The 15274-nt window shown below is 36.3% G+C and overlaps 1 protein-coding gene across 1 annotated transcript; it reads left to right on the plus strand.

Moving 5' to 3' along the window:
• The first annotated feature begins 4307 nt into the window (after positions 1–4307).
• LOC129801000 (uncharacterized) lies at positions 4308–10677 on the plus strand. Its single transcript, XM_055845751.1, has 2 exons — positions 4308–6023; positions 10513–10677. Exons 1-2 carry the CDS (start codon positions 4308–4310, stop codon positions 10675–10677), a joined length of 1881 nt encoding a protein of 626 aa, XP_055701726.1.
• Positions 10678–15274: the final 4597 nt, after the last annotated feature.

Raw genomic sequence — 15274 nt, forward strand, 5'->3', positions numbered from 1 at the left:
AATGAGTCTCAGTGACCCTTATATGTAAAAGTGGCGCACTACTAAGATACTCAGGAAGTTCTTTGAGCACTACTGAAAAAGAATGTGAGACATTCTTTGAGAAGATGCTGTAAAATTTTGTAATTTCTTTATTTCTTGATTATACACTCGTTATAACTATACCACCGCACATTTTCACCTTAAAACATTAGCACAATACAGCAAATCTACTGTTATTGAATTAATTTGTGTGAAAAATGCTTTGCAATCCAAACACTGCATGCAAAATGTCAACAACTTCCCCTGATTTCCCTTAAATTTGACCTGGATCTATTGGAGACTTGTAGTATACTCATAACTGACTTAAAAAATTACAAATAAGCGTAAAATTCAGTCGAGACGAAGTTGGGAGGCGTTTCTTCATATACAGATTTGATATTAATAAGGAAAAAGAAGATGCGTTCAGCAGATTATTTACAGGGACAAAATGGATTTTCATGGGTTCGCGGCACAGGTACAGCGACCATCTTTGTATCTCTGGAATGGCGGTAATGGTGAACTAATAAATTCCTAAACATGATAAACTACATTAAAAAATTATAAATACATAAAATGGAATTAGATAAATATGTATAAAAACGAAAAAATTCTTGATTCTTTTAATTATTCTGATCATGGTCTTATAACAGGTTCATATCCATTTATAATATTAAATTTAGATTATTGTATAAGCATTCTCTCAGAAGATATATAGATGTTTTATAAGATTGTCTCATAGAACTCTTCAGTTTCCTTTCACAGTAATGCTTATAGAGTCACTTGAGCCCCTTAATGGTGCGCCACTTTTATATATAAAGGTCTCAACGACTATTTTAGGTAGTCTACAAGCGTTATTTAAGCAAATCGTTCTTTGAGACTTTCTGATAAGCCATGATTCGGGAATTCTATAAGACTATATTGAGAAAAAAATGTTTCTTGGGTAGGGATCATCTTTAGATATAATTAGTGCCCTTATGATCTCGGAACTACTCTAGAGTTCTAGAATTAAAGAAAAGCTTACAAAAAGCAGAGATGCAAAGTTTCCGTCATCAACGGTAATCTCAGTTATTTTACAAAGATCTGTAGGTCAGGTTAAGCTACGGGCTTCAGACCTAAGACATAGCCATATATAGCTTAACTACTCTAATTTCTTATCAATTACGATTTTTTTTGTAAAAAATTAACTTAACTGGGCTAAACGTGTAGAAACCTGAGAACTGGACTAAACCTGTAGTCAGAAAACCGCTTTAGGGTGACAGAGAAGCGTGAGCGTAACTTATTTTTGGAAAGGTCTTGCTTTTGATTTCAGCTACTTCATAATAAAATTCATTAGTACATGTAAATATCAATGTATTTATAAAATTTAATAAACCACCAAATTTAGAAAAGGATTTGTGCGAAGCATAAATCTTTCGAAGGTAGCGCGCTTTCCCCTATATCGTCAAATTCGTAAAATTTTGCCAAAGTATCAACCCCTAATTTGGGGGTATGACGGCGCAGAAATATGAATATCGAAAACTTAAAGAATTAGGTACATTTTCTCTATTTTTGCATTTTTTGCATATTCAAGTTAGACAGTATAAATAAGAATATTACGAAAATAAAACCACTTTTGAAAGACTCGGCTGGTGATGGAGTACCTTGAAAAAAAATTGAAAGTTCACCACCCAAGAGTATTTCTAAGAACTGCATGCTACTTTTCGATTTAAAGCCATGTCCACAAGCTTCATTTACCACTCAACGTGGCAATTATCTGTGATTTTAATTACCAACTGCGCAACGCCTTCACAATTGAAAAGTAGCAACTTGAGGAGCTTTTTACTTCTTCAGCAGAGAGATTAATTGTTTGAGCAATTCGATACATTAGCGAGAGGCCAGAGCAAATACCCTCAAAGTGAATAATGGTTCATTATATTCCTATTAAATCACGTTACACAGGGTACCATGGGGAATTTCAGTGTCTATAAATTTAAATTTGTTAAATTCATGGAAGAAATATTTGCGAACATTTCAGCATGGGGCTTCCTCAATTACAGATGTTATGCATGGAGTTTCCATAACAATATACCTATGGTGACGAGGTTACTGTTGGTATATTACTTTGTGCATGAAATAAAAAAAAATAAGAGATTATTTTGAAAACAAAAACAAATTCGAATTTAACAAATTCCATATGTTAATGATAGTATTGCTGTTAGTTTTCAAAAAATAAATAAATAAATAAATAAAAATTTCATAAATTTAAAAAATAACTTTTGTCATTTTTCTGACAGACCATCTTGTTGCAGAACAACACATAATCATTATTATATTATTTTAAATTCTTGTTATTGTTCCCAATTCTGTCCCCCTCTGTACAGCGCTATTCTTATTCGGGTCAGCAGAACCCATAAGTAGCCGCGCTATTGACAGAATCGAGGAGTTGGACGGGAATTTTAGACAATAAATGTCTGTTAATATGAAGCTGGCGTTTTAATATACGCTTCAATCTGAATCGTTGAATTTGGTTTAAATAAAAAATAGCAATATTTCATACTCTAAATTAGCAGTTGGGGCATTAAGTGCTTTAAGTTCAGCTCCAAATTGAATTTGCATGCAATCCTATTTAACTCGCATTTACAATCTCATCTACAATTTATTATCTGATCTAGGCTTTTCACTAGCTCTTTTTCCTGATCTATTGATCGTTAAACACTAGTTCACTAATAAAGTAAGGAAATGATATTTTTATGTTATAAGTACTATGAACTGGTCTTTTTCAATGTTTAAGTTTACGACAAGATTGACATCTCAGATATGGTTCAAAGTAATTTCTTATAAATTTTACATTCTTACCAAGCAAAAGAAAACATTTTACTGACTATAAATGTCTCTGTCAAAGATTAATACCATCAACAGAGATATAAAATTATAGAAATGAAGTGGGAAGTTCTAACCAGAGAAAGTGAAATATGAAAAATAAAATTACACTAGAAAAAAAAACATTTGTGGTCATTGACCACAAATGTATTTCGTATGGTCAATCAAATATTCCACTGTGGTCACTAACATTATATTTTTGTCGGTAAAAATTTAAATTGATCATTTATAACCGCTTTTAACTATAACCGATAAGTCAGTATCATATACCTTTATAATTTTCCCTTTCTCAACGATATTTTGCTTTTTCATGAATTTAAAATGAATCATTTAGCACTTAAAAATTTATATTTAACTGACCATTTTTATCAACTCATATTACATAATCTGCCGCAATTTTAAAAATAAAGGAAAAAACAAATGTGCAGAAATTTTTCGAAACTGTGTAGGGTAAGTGTGCCAAATTTCGGCATAGTTGCATGCAAGAGCCAAAGTCTCAAGTTTGAAATGTAATATCTTTAATAGAAATTGATTTTTTTTATTCCTTCTACTTAAGGAGTGTTGCTTAGAACCTTGTAGACAGTTTATCGTCTTTATTTACTCTAAAACCATTCTTAATACATTTTAAAATGAATAAAAATGTAGACATAGCTTTGGTGCCCTATTTCGGCCACCTTCATTCTCATAGTTCCTTGCCCTCCAGGAATTTTTCCAATATCTTTTTCACGTCATCTCGTTTGTGGAAGCTACATTTTTTGTTATTCTTTTGCATTGTATAATCTCTAGAGTACGTAAAATCTAAAAGTTTATGGAAATTCGAGGAACAAAAAAGGTGGCCGATATTGCAAGCTGGCCGGAATTTGGCACACTTACCCTAACTACAAATTAAGTTTTTTTTTAGAAAATTATCATATTTGGTTATTTAAAAAAGTCAAAATAAGCAGCAAATATTAAAAAGAGATCGAAAAGTGTCCCAGTTTTTCGGAGTGCTCGAACTCACGGGAAAAAATTCTCCGTGAATTACTTTTCCAGATACTTTTTGAATGTATACTGATTTACTATCGATTCAATTGAGGCGTAGATTAAATAAAATATCGTTCTGAAATAAAAAAAAAAAAAAAAAAAAAAAAAAAAAAAAAAAAAAAAAAAAAAAAAAAAAAAAAATCCCGTGTGGTTGGGGTACCCATCGGGCGCGTCCCAGGTGGCGGATAGGGAATGGCTGTAGTTGGTTTTAGAACTGGCTATAGTTTGTTTGGAAATAGCTATAGGCACGTATCGGCATCTTTGCGTCTACGACAAGTCCTTAGTGAATACTAAACCGCGGACCACCCCAAAACCCGTGTCTCCTGGGTAAGGAGGCCTGTGCATCAGGTTTGCACCCTGTTGTCACAGTAACCTGTCAGCAAAAAAAACACAACAAAGAGCCTCGGATGTCGGACGGATTGCACCGGAAACGACCTACGCGAGACAATGGACAAGCTGTTGCTTCAACCGCTGGTCCCGGGGTCGGAGGGCACCAGAGTAACGGAAGAGGCTCTGGAGTGACATCAGGTTTGACAAGCCTACCACGACGACAACGGCACTTCAGAATGGCTACATGGAATATCTTTTCACTCACAGGGAAGCACCAGGAGCTTAAGAGCGAAGCAAAAAGATTCCAATTAGATATAATTGGTGTTTCGTCTACTAAGCAAAGAGGTAGTGGAACTGTGGATCTTGAGGAAGGGTGGCAACTTTTCCTGTCCGGAGTGGCACCGGAAATGTCTGCACAGGCGGGTGTGGGGATACTCACAAGCCCTCGGCTGTCAGACAGGGTTTGTGATGTCTGGACACACAGTGGGAGAGTGATGGGTATCAAGATCAAACTTGAGAGATCTTCCCTGGCGGTGTTGCAGGTGTACGAACCGAACGCATCGTCAGAGTACCCAGCTTTCCTAGATGAAGTGGAGGAAGTCCTGAATAAGGCATCTTCTGAAGCGGATTCAGTTGTGTTGTTTGGGGATTTCAATGCCCATGTTGGTGTTGACTCTGAGACATGGAGGGGTGTGATTGGGAAGAACGGGGATAAGAGTGAGAACCCGAACGGTAAAATGTTGCTGGATTTCTGCGCAATCAAAGGTTATTCGATCATGAATACCTTTTTCCAGCACAAGGAGATTCATAAATACACCTGGGAAGACACAAAACGAGGACTTAAGTCAATAATTGACTTTGTCCTGGTTCCCGGTGTTGATAGAAGAATTGTCCAAGACGTTCGAGTTTTTAACAGTGCTGAACTGTCAACTGATCACCACCTGATCTTTGCAAAAATTAACCTCAACGAAGATCCTCCCGCTCTACCTAAGGGTAAGAGCAAAGTGCTTAAATGCATTAGGTGGGAGAGTCTCAAGAAGAAAGACGTTGAGGAAAAATTTGTGAAGGGCATACAAGAAAGGTTTGAACAAATTCCACAGTCTCCTTCTGACATTGAGGCTGAATGGGCCTGCTTCCAAACAGCCATTTTGGCCTCGGCTACAGAAGCTTGTGGCGTTAAGCGCATTAATGTGACGAACAACGTGAAACGGTCATCTTGGTGGGGAACACCGGGAGTAAAAGAAGCCGTTTCAGAGAAAAAGAAGGCTTACAAGTTGTACATACAACGTAAGGATTCTGATTCTCGTGATCGTTATGTTGAGGCGCGAAAGGCTGCAAAGCTCGCAGTTAAAGCCGCTAGAGAGGAGGCGTGGAAAAAGTTCGGTGAAAAGCTGGAGCTTGACTATAGGACGGCAAACAAAACTTTCTGGCAAACAGTCCGAAGACTCCGAGGGAAGAAGAGCAATTCCATCCAAGGAGTAACATCCAAGGAAGGGAATCTTCTGACCAAAGAGGAAGAGGTTTTAAATCGCTGGAAAGAGTACTTCTCAGAATTGCTCAATCCTCAGCAAGGCACTGATGATGACGTACCCACGAGTAAAGGCAGGGAGGAAAGTAGTCCTTCAGAGAGTGAAGTCCTGTATGCGATTAGTAAATTGAAGGATGGAAAAGCTGCAGGAATTGACGAAATACGTCCCGAAATGCTAAAACTCATGGGTATAGCGGGTGCCAATTGGCTCACACGTGTCATTAAGGTGGCTTGGCAAAGTGGGAGAGCACCGAAGGACTGGCAAGTTGGGGTCATTATACCCATATTCAAGAAGGGAAACAAGAAAGATTGCTCCAATTATAGGGGAATTTCCCTTCTGAGTTTGCCCGGCAAAGTGTATGCCAAAATCCTTGAGAGAAGATGCCGAGAAATAGTCGAACCCAGACTGGGTGAGGAACAATGCGGTTTCAGACCTGGTAGAAGCACCACGGATCAGCTTTTTACCCTGAGGATGATTGTCGAAAAGGCTTGGGAGTATGCAATTCCACTCTATGCTTGTTTCATAGATTTGGAAAAAGCATATGACCGAGTACCGAGAGAACAACTTTGGGATGTACTGCACGAGTACGGACTGGATGAAGAATTGGTAGGAGCCATTCAGTCAATGTACAGAGACTGTAGTAGCTGTGTTCGTGTAAACGGATCCAAATCGGAAGGTTTTCAAGTGGGTGTTGGACTGCGTCAAGGGTGTGTTCTATCACCATTGTTGTTCATAATATATATGGACAAGATTATGGAACGCAGTCGGGGGCGGAATGCGATTCGTATTGGGGATTTCAGGGTGAGCCATCTCCTCTATGCAGATGATTTGGTTCTTTTTGGATCTTCCGAGGAAGAGCTTCAGCGCACACTTGACCGATTTGTAAATGTTTGTGCCGAAACAGGTATGAAGGTGAACGTGGATAAGTCGGAAGTAATGGTGATTTCCCGACAATCTGTGGAGTGCACTCTACATGTTAGTGGAGACTCATTGACACAGGTGGAGAAGTTCAAGTATCTCGGGGTGTTATTCACGAGTGATGGTAGGATGGAGGCAGAACTCTCGTCGCGAATCGGTCAGGCTTCTGCAGTAATGAGGGAGCTTGGCAGAAGCGTGCTGAGGAAGGTCGAGCTTAGTCGATCGGCTAAATTATCGGTCTTTAAAGCTGTGTTCATTCCTATTCTCACCTATGGTCATGAGATTTGGGTAATGACCGAAAGGGTAAGATCGCGAGTACAAGCTGCCGAGATGAGGTACCTTCGAGCGGTTAAGGGAATCACTCGTAGAGATCGAGTGAGGAATGTGGCCGTTCGTGAGGAACTAAGAGTCGAGGAGCTGCTTCTTCGGGTTGAGAGATCACAACTTCGATGGTATGGACATGTTCAACGCATGAATGAAGAAAGATTCCCCAGAAAAGCTATGCAAGCCATGGTGAGGAGACCTCGGCCTCGAGGCAGACCTAGGACAAGGTGGCTGAATCAAATTCAGAATCTTGCCGTGGAACGCCTCGGGATCGAACCCGAACATCTTCCTGAAGTGGCGGAGGATCGACAAGCGTGGGCTGCTAAGTTGGATGTCATGGGCCCGCGACCCCAATAGGGATAAGCGGTTGAAAATGAATGAATGAATAAAAAAAAATGCTTAAGAAAAATATAATTTTAGATTATTTCAGTATGAGTACGTAATAAGCATTCGAACAAATAGAAAAGTAGAATAGAGAAAGATATATCATTTACGGATACTTTACCAGTTAAATCCGATTCAGCCGGGTTGGAAATTTGAAGATCTTTCAAAAAAAAATTCAAATTTAGGCGAGTCAGTTGAAAAACAAACCCTCAGAGTAGTTTAACACTGATCCTCGACAATTCGATATCGAAATGTTTTTTGAACATAGATGTCCAAAGACAAAATATCGACCATGACTATCTCGAAAACATATTCGAAAATGGAAAAATTCTAGAAGCGGTTGTCGAAATAAACCAAAAAGGGGTTTGTAAAGGGTCCCAGGCTTTGCGAAGTACTCGAACTAGTGGTCGTGACTTAGAAGCTATACCTCAAAAGTACTTTCACATCATTTACAGTCAACCGATTTAAACGGTTTCATAAACTATTCAAAAGCTCTCCCAAAATTACACTTCAAGATGTAAACAACTAAACTACGGATTGGACGGATTTCACGGCAACAACCCAAGAATCGTACCAAGAACCTACGAATTTTTTGTAGAACATGGAATTTTAGAGGGCTATCTCCGGTGATTGACAGTGAAAAGGTAGTCACCCTAAGATGCAAACACTTTTTTGGTTTTTCCCAGAGCTTTCGATCCTAATGGGGATCTTCTTCAGAGATCAGCTAAATTGGGTTTCAAGAGTATTTCTTAGGGATCGTGTAGTTCATGGTGTTCTGGATCATCACTTGCAGAATGTAAATGTGGGGCAATTTTTTATCTTTTTGATGAACTTTTCTCACTATTTTTTTTACTTTTTGCTGAGGTTTTCTTTTTGTGAAAAACTAACTAAGTGTTTTTGTGGCGGTTTTCCTCATGGTCTTTGTCTTTGCTTTTTCTCTTTTTGGCTTTCGATTCTGTAGTTACATGTAAACAAAGACAAAGACTACGAAAAAAAACAGCCACAAAAAAGATTAGTTTTTTACAAAAAAAAAAAACACAGCAAAAAGTTATTTTTGTATTTTTTACTGTGTACTTTTTACAACACCTCACAAACGAAAAAACTGTCCCACATTAACCTGACTCCCCATGAACCACAGGATCCCAAAAAAAAGCTCTGGAAACACAATTTAGCTGAACACTGAAGAAGATCCCCATTAGGATCGAAAACTCTGGGTAAAACCAAAAAAGTGTTTTCATCTCAGGGTGACTTTTCACTGGAAATCACCGGAGATATCAGTCTAAAATCAATTGAGCCAGTCCAACTTTGAGCTTAAAGCATGGAAAATCTCTCAATCGACCTGGAAACACCTATGATGCTGGATACACCTACGACTTACCTCAAGAGACGGCTTAACGTAATTATAATCAAAATAATGATTATAATAAACTCCTATCAATTACCTACTAGCTAAGCCGTTTCTCGACTTAAGCCTAGTAACGGCTTAGTTGGAAACTAATGGAAATATAATCTAATTATTATTTTGGTTTTAAACCGTCTTTCGGCTTAAGTCGTAAGGTAAGTGTGTCGTAGAGCATTTTAGTAAGTATTATTTTTTATCTGTCATATTCGGTCCCAAACAGCCGAATATTAGGAGTTTAACTCTGTTTGGTGGTGCCCCAGTTTCTAAAATAAACCAAAATAAATTGTCAAAGTAAATGGATGAAAATTTACCGTACAATAAAACACAATGTCAAAGGAAAATTATACTAGTTTGTTTCTTATAGTATCATCAGCAATTTTACCTATAATATTGTATGTACAGGTGCTCAAAATGATCATAAGAGGTGCGGTGGCACTGTCACGTGCTGTTTCATCATTGTACTGCTCCTTGATAAAATCGTTAAAGTTTCCAATCGAGTGACTGCTTTCAAAATTACCTTCAATAATATTTGAAGACAATTATAATTCAATCACACATATTACGAAACGCAAACCCTTAGAAATGTCTAAATGAGCTTAATTGAATAAATAATGTGCTTCCCGCATTTGAGATTGTGTGGCACCAAGAGAGCCTTCACCCCATGGTCGTGGTATAAATTCAGTCCAAAGTGGTGTGACAGCCGCGACAAAGGCAGGTAATTACGTTGAATTTCTCTGGTAAATAAATATTGTTCTGGCTTCCCATTTTCCAATACACACATCACCAATACGAATAAAGCATCTGGGGCTGGCAGAAAATTACTTTGAAAACCCATATACCTTTCACTGTATCAATTTGCTCTAATCAGGAGAGACCCAACAATGGCAGGGAATAATGGGTATAAATCAAGAAATCCTCATGTAAGTCTATGCAAACACTCCAACTGCATAACACACAAATTCCATGTTGACACTGTCGCTTTGCATTACACACTTTCAATCCTTTCAATTAATATGTATTAACTAAATGGAATATACCATGGAGAAAATGAAAATTGTTCCATATATATAATTGCATTATTTTGTCGCATTCGATGAATATTTTCAGCGTGGAGTAAAATCTGCATAATTGTCAAACAGTGAACACTGTAACTCACCTGGGACTTGTCCCATTTTTTGTTGTCAACACAAACTAAACGAAGCATTATGGTGAGAAATTTCCAAAAATAAAAAATATATACTGTAATTATTTTGAATTAAAGGAATATTTCTTCTTGATAAATAGCCACATCCATAAATATTCCTAAAAAATCTATTTTTCCGTTCAAACAACTTAAGTTAAAATTTTTAAATCTTGACTAGTTAATCGGAAATCACTCAAATTGGAGCAGGGGTCTTAGAAATGCCATTCATAAAATATAGGCCACCACAAACTTTTGAACATGTAATTAAATTGATATTATGTCTGTGCAATATTTTTATGCCTCTGTAAACAGAATATTCAATAAACTACTGGAATTCAGGATAAAATTGTAGCTTCGGATGAGGACATTGCATGAACTTTCACGCGGACTTTGCATTGCAAAACCGAAAATATTTAGGGAATAATTAAACAACCAGTTTTAATTTTATTCAAATTTCCCAATTCGTTAAAATATTCTCTAATACGATTATTATTATTATTAATCGAGTCGAGGCATTAAAAAATTAAACATGTCTTGGCCAGAAACGGGCTACGTCAATGGCGGCAGCACTTGCCGACATTAAAGCTTCTGCATCACAAGATGCAGGTGACAAAGGACAAATACACAAATGGGGAGTAGTTTGGACTACCCCACAGTCACACATAACGTCACCTTCCGAGAAACCCCATCGCCTTCTGTTTCTCTAATACGATGAAAGCTTCTTATTTCGAAAAACAATAAATATACTTTTAAATTTTGGATAGACCAATTTATAATTTGGCTAATATTGCATAGGATTAATATCGGACTATAATCGATTGGAATCAATTCGACGAGGCAACAAGTAAAGACAGGCCAAAAGTAATGCCGCCACCCTATCTGAAATTCTTTACAAGCAACTATAAGTAGTTCTTTCAATTCAGATAGAATTTTAGAAATAAAATTTTGACGAAATAAAAATAAAAATAATTAAAATAACTGCAAAGCGTTGCATAGTGCTCGAACTCCTGACCTAAATTCTATACCCCAAAAAGACTTTCGCTTCACTTACTGTTTATCGGTTCTCAAACGATTTATACGGATTCATAAATGACTCAAAAGATGACACAAATTAGTTTTAAGAGTAATAGAATTAATTTTCGAACAAAGATTGCTCATCCGTTTACAACCGGTTCATTCCGGGTTCACAATCGATTTAAATCGATTTATAAATCACTCAAAACTTTGCTCAAAATACACCTCAAGACTATTACAAATTTCGGATAAAAATTAGTTATCCGTTGTAAACCGGTACAGAACAGATTCGAACCGATTCAGTCTTATCGAAAATTCCAAAATCTTTCAAAGGAGTCCAAACATGATTCTATTCGGATGAGAAATACGCTCTCTAGAACCTTGTTACCCTTTAACCTTGGAAAACCGTTATTAGGAATGATACAACTGAATTTTTGGTTTAATTTAATTTTAGAATGGACTTGTGGACCTATCACTGTAAGGCTAAGTTCCATTTAAAAATAGGAGAAGACACCCAATCTTAAGGCTGCTCAAATTCAAAGGTGCTTCTTTTACTCCTATATCGGTTTATTACCGGGTTAATTGGTTATAAAGCAGAAAATTCTTCTGATTCATTAGATTAGATAAAAAGTGCGCATCTTGAAATGTTTTTTGACATTATTAACATGCTTACGCATAAAGAAAAACAGATATTCGAGAAAAAACAAATCAAGTGCTTGATCAATTAATTACCTCATTGGGACTGGTATAGTTGAATAAGAAGTTCCAAGAAAAAAAAAACAAATTCAACCAAATTGGTTGAAAAATGAGTCCTTCAAAGTTCAAAATGGCGAATTTCCCGGACATATGTTTGTATGAACGAAATTGCCAGACATTTTACGAACTTTTTGTTCGTAAAATTATTTAAGAATTCGCAAGATTCTCATAATAAACCAAAATCCATGACGCCATGGGCTGCCAGGTCAATTGTGTGCACCATACCGTTTCCAAATCTCGCAACCTCAAAAGTAAACGATTGCACTGCGCAAAGCAATTGGTTGAGGTCATGTAGCAAGTCAAGCAGATCATGTGGATATGGACGAAATATTCGCCTGAGCTACATCTAACGCATTTTTGAAAATTACTGAAAAAGCTTGAGCTACTTTTTAGAAAAACTTAAAAAAAAACAAGGTTTTGGAGAGTATAAAGAGGATGCAAAAAATGTCAGGAGATAATGTTTTTGTATTGCGGGTGTTTTACAATCGGAAGTCAATATCTCTTACAGTTTAAGCTCCGGACTGGAATGGTGATAAGTTGAACTATATACGAGTATATACTGCTTTCGGTTAAAATCGGCTAATAAATTCTTATAAAGAATCCTGCCAAGCCTAAACCATTTACAGCACGGGTGAGGATGCATTGAGCATAGGCGGTGTGTGACCTATTGCTGGTACGATTAGATAGGCTTCGAGAGTAATAATCAAAGGATAAGAAAAAATTCTGTAAAATCGTTCAATAAACACCGAAGATAGAATATTATTTATAACTAGAGCCAGAGTCTACAGGGGAAGTAGAACTCATTTAGAAGTTAGAACTCATTAGAAGTTAGAGAGCTCTCAATCTTAACTATAACACACTAAAATTCAAGTCACAAATAAATAGGAGAAATATAAGTAAATTAATGCAAATATCAAAATCAAAGCTGCGTGCGATTTGATGAATCTTACACTTCGCCCGTTGCATCAACAACTGTGCTAATTACATTTTCTGTGTGTATACATATGTTGTAAATGTTACACAGCGATTCATTGTGTACAATAAATGTAGTGATAAAGTAAATGCAGTTAGCACAGTTGCTAATCAAACCGACAATTTATTAATTTGATAGTTTATTTGCAACTTACTTTACATAGAAAATTTTTGATTCCTGTAAAAGAATATAGTTAAAATAAGATTTACAGGCACGTTCTTCGAAATTTTGAGTATCTTTCATGTGAATTTCATTTGAATTTTGAACCTTTATGTGGGTCAGAATCATGCTTAATTAGAACTTAAGTCAATTTGTACTCTGAGTAATAAAAATTATGTCGAAAGAATGAAAACTAATGCAAATTTTTTCAAAGTATTGACAAAAAGTGTAACAAATAATATTTAGATGTGAATTATGATATTTTCGTGAATCGATTCCTTTATTTTTTTTCCTTCATTGTTCTAAATTTCTTCCAGCAATTTTATTTTTATTTGGGGATGGTTTAGAATTCTTCTTTTTTTCTTGTTAAATGGAGAATTTTCATTGTAGACGACACCCAAGTATTCTCGCGCAAAGAAGGGCATTTATGGGGTGGAAAATATCCATAGCTAGACCAAAAATTGTATGCAAATGTTCAAGTGATGGCAGAAGAATAATAAATAAACGCAAGAAAGAGGAATTTCTAAATTGAATAACGAACGTAAGGGATGTTTTATTATGAAAATTGCGATCCTCATTGGAATGCTGTGAATTGAAATTTTCTACCATGTGTGTGTCTTCATTTTTCCCTTCAACTTTCTTCTGGATCACCATTTTCGGTTCCAAAGACGGGAATCATGTTTGACGCCTATAACCACATTTTCTGTTTGCAATAGCAAAGAAAAAAGAAAAGAAAAGCCGAAAAGAATTGACTGAATATGAAATATTTTCATTGTGATTTGACGCTGTAACACAAAATCAATTTCAAAGGAGACTTTTTTTCTTCAAATAAACTGCAAAAATCCATGTCTTTGCACTTGGAAATTAAATGCAAAGTTGCAGAAAAGTGGGTGGGATTCCTTTTTGTGCCATTTGCGGAAGGAAAGTTTCGTGAAAAGTCACGTCGAATTCTACGTGTTCTTTTTCCACATCCTCAGCATCATTTCCTTCAGTTTGCCAGTCAATGGTAATCGTATTTTAATCACGCCGTCACTCTTTCGCCATACATCCTTCAAACCATCACACGGAAATGCAATTTTGCATATTGAATCAATATTTGAAGCAGTCATATATGATTTTCCATTTGCTCTCAATGTGTGCCTCTTTACAATTCAAAGAGCGGTCCGTGAGGGAATGTTTATGGGTCTATATTACCTTTTCCTCTTCCGACACATCTCAACCGTAGAAAAAGATTTTTCTCGTCAATGGGAAAACTCATGGGCAGCATTGCAGCAAATTTTCCTAAAGTACCGTCATTCTAAAGGACAGTGATATTTACGAGTACCTCTTGTCCTGATTTTGAAATGCAATTTATCCTTAATTGCTTAAATAAGCTCGAAAGGTAGTTCGAAGTTTCAATATGGTTGAAAAAAGGAGTCATTTGAAGCTTGAGATTGAGACGTCCGAAGGTAGCGCGCTTTCCCGTCATATTTAAAAAAAAATGGGTATTGTGGAATTTCGTATACCGTCTAGAGTACACGTAGGAACGGGTTAAAAAATAATTGAAAAATACATAAAAGTGTCGAAAATTGGTCTTTTCAAGGTTCAGGCATTCTCTCGATCATGTGCCATTTTTTTTTGGGACTTTTCAATTGTTTAACTAATGAATAGAGAATCAAATTTTTGGTTTACAAGTTTCAATATTTCTGAACTTAAATTTTAATTCATTACCATTTTATTAGGGGAAAGTGAGACTGAGACTCGGGAAAGTGACTTTTTGTTTAACTGTTTTTTATGAATTTGAACCATTGCAGTATTGTGTTTTAACTCTTTCGCGTCTTTAGGGTAATGTCATGACTCGGGGAAAAAAGTTTTTTTTGGGTATTTACCTTAATTGAAATCTATCTGTTCGTGCACGACATCATAATAGAAGGATGTAAGATTCTTGGCTCATTTTCTCAAGACTCCAGTTAGATTTCAATTAATGTAAATAGCCAAAAAGAAACTTTTTTCCCCGGGTCATATATGACCCTAAAGACGCGAAAGAGTTAATAGCTAATACCTCAAATTTCCAGAAAAGAGCTAAGGGTCAAATCTATTAACAGTAGGGTAAGGGCTCATAATTTTGGACAGGGTGCTTATAAGCATCAATGTACTGAGTTTGAAGTGCGTTATTTTCAATACTAATTGACTTTTTTTGTTACTCTCTTTTCAGAAGGGTTGCTTAGAAACTTGACAAGGGTTTATTGTCTTTGTTTTTACTAAAATTTGTCCTAATACGTTTAAAAATGAATTGATATGTAGAGGTGAATTTGACTCGAATTTTGGACAACTTGGTTATCAATTTGGACAACTTGGCTGTAAATTTGGACAGCTAATCCGCCTCAAGAGGATGCCCATTGTTCTTCATTTCATGAACCAAT

Source organism: Phlebotomus papatasi, chromosome 2, assembly GCF_024763615.1.
Source record: "Phlebotomus papatasi isolate M1 chromosome 2, Ppap_2.1, whole genome shotgun sequence".
NCBI classification, from domain to species: domain Eukaryota; kingdom Metazoa; phylum Arthropoda; class Insecta; order Diptera; family Psychodidae; genus Phlebotomus; species Phlebotomus papatasi.

Excerpts from the sequence above, each read along its gene's own strand:
- LOC129801000 (XM_055845751.1), top strand. The coding sequence starts at position 4,308 with ATGTCGGACGGATTGCACCGGAAACGACCTACGCGAGACAATGGACAA. Across the intron at positions 6,024-10,512 it reads GAGCACCGAAGGACTGGCAA|AAACGGGCTACGTCAATGGC; the intron begins GTTGGGGTCATT and ends TGTCTTGGCCAG.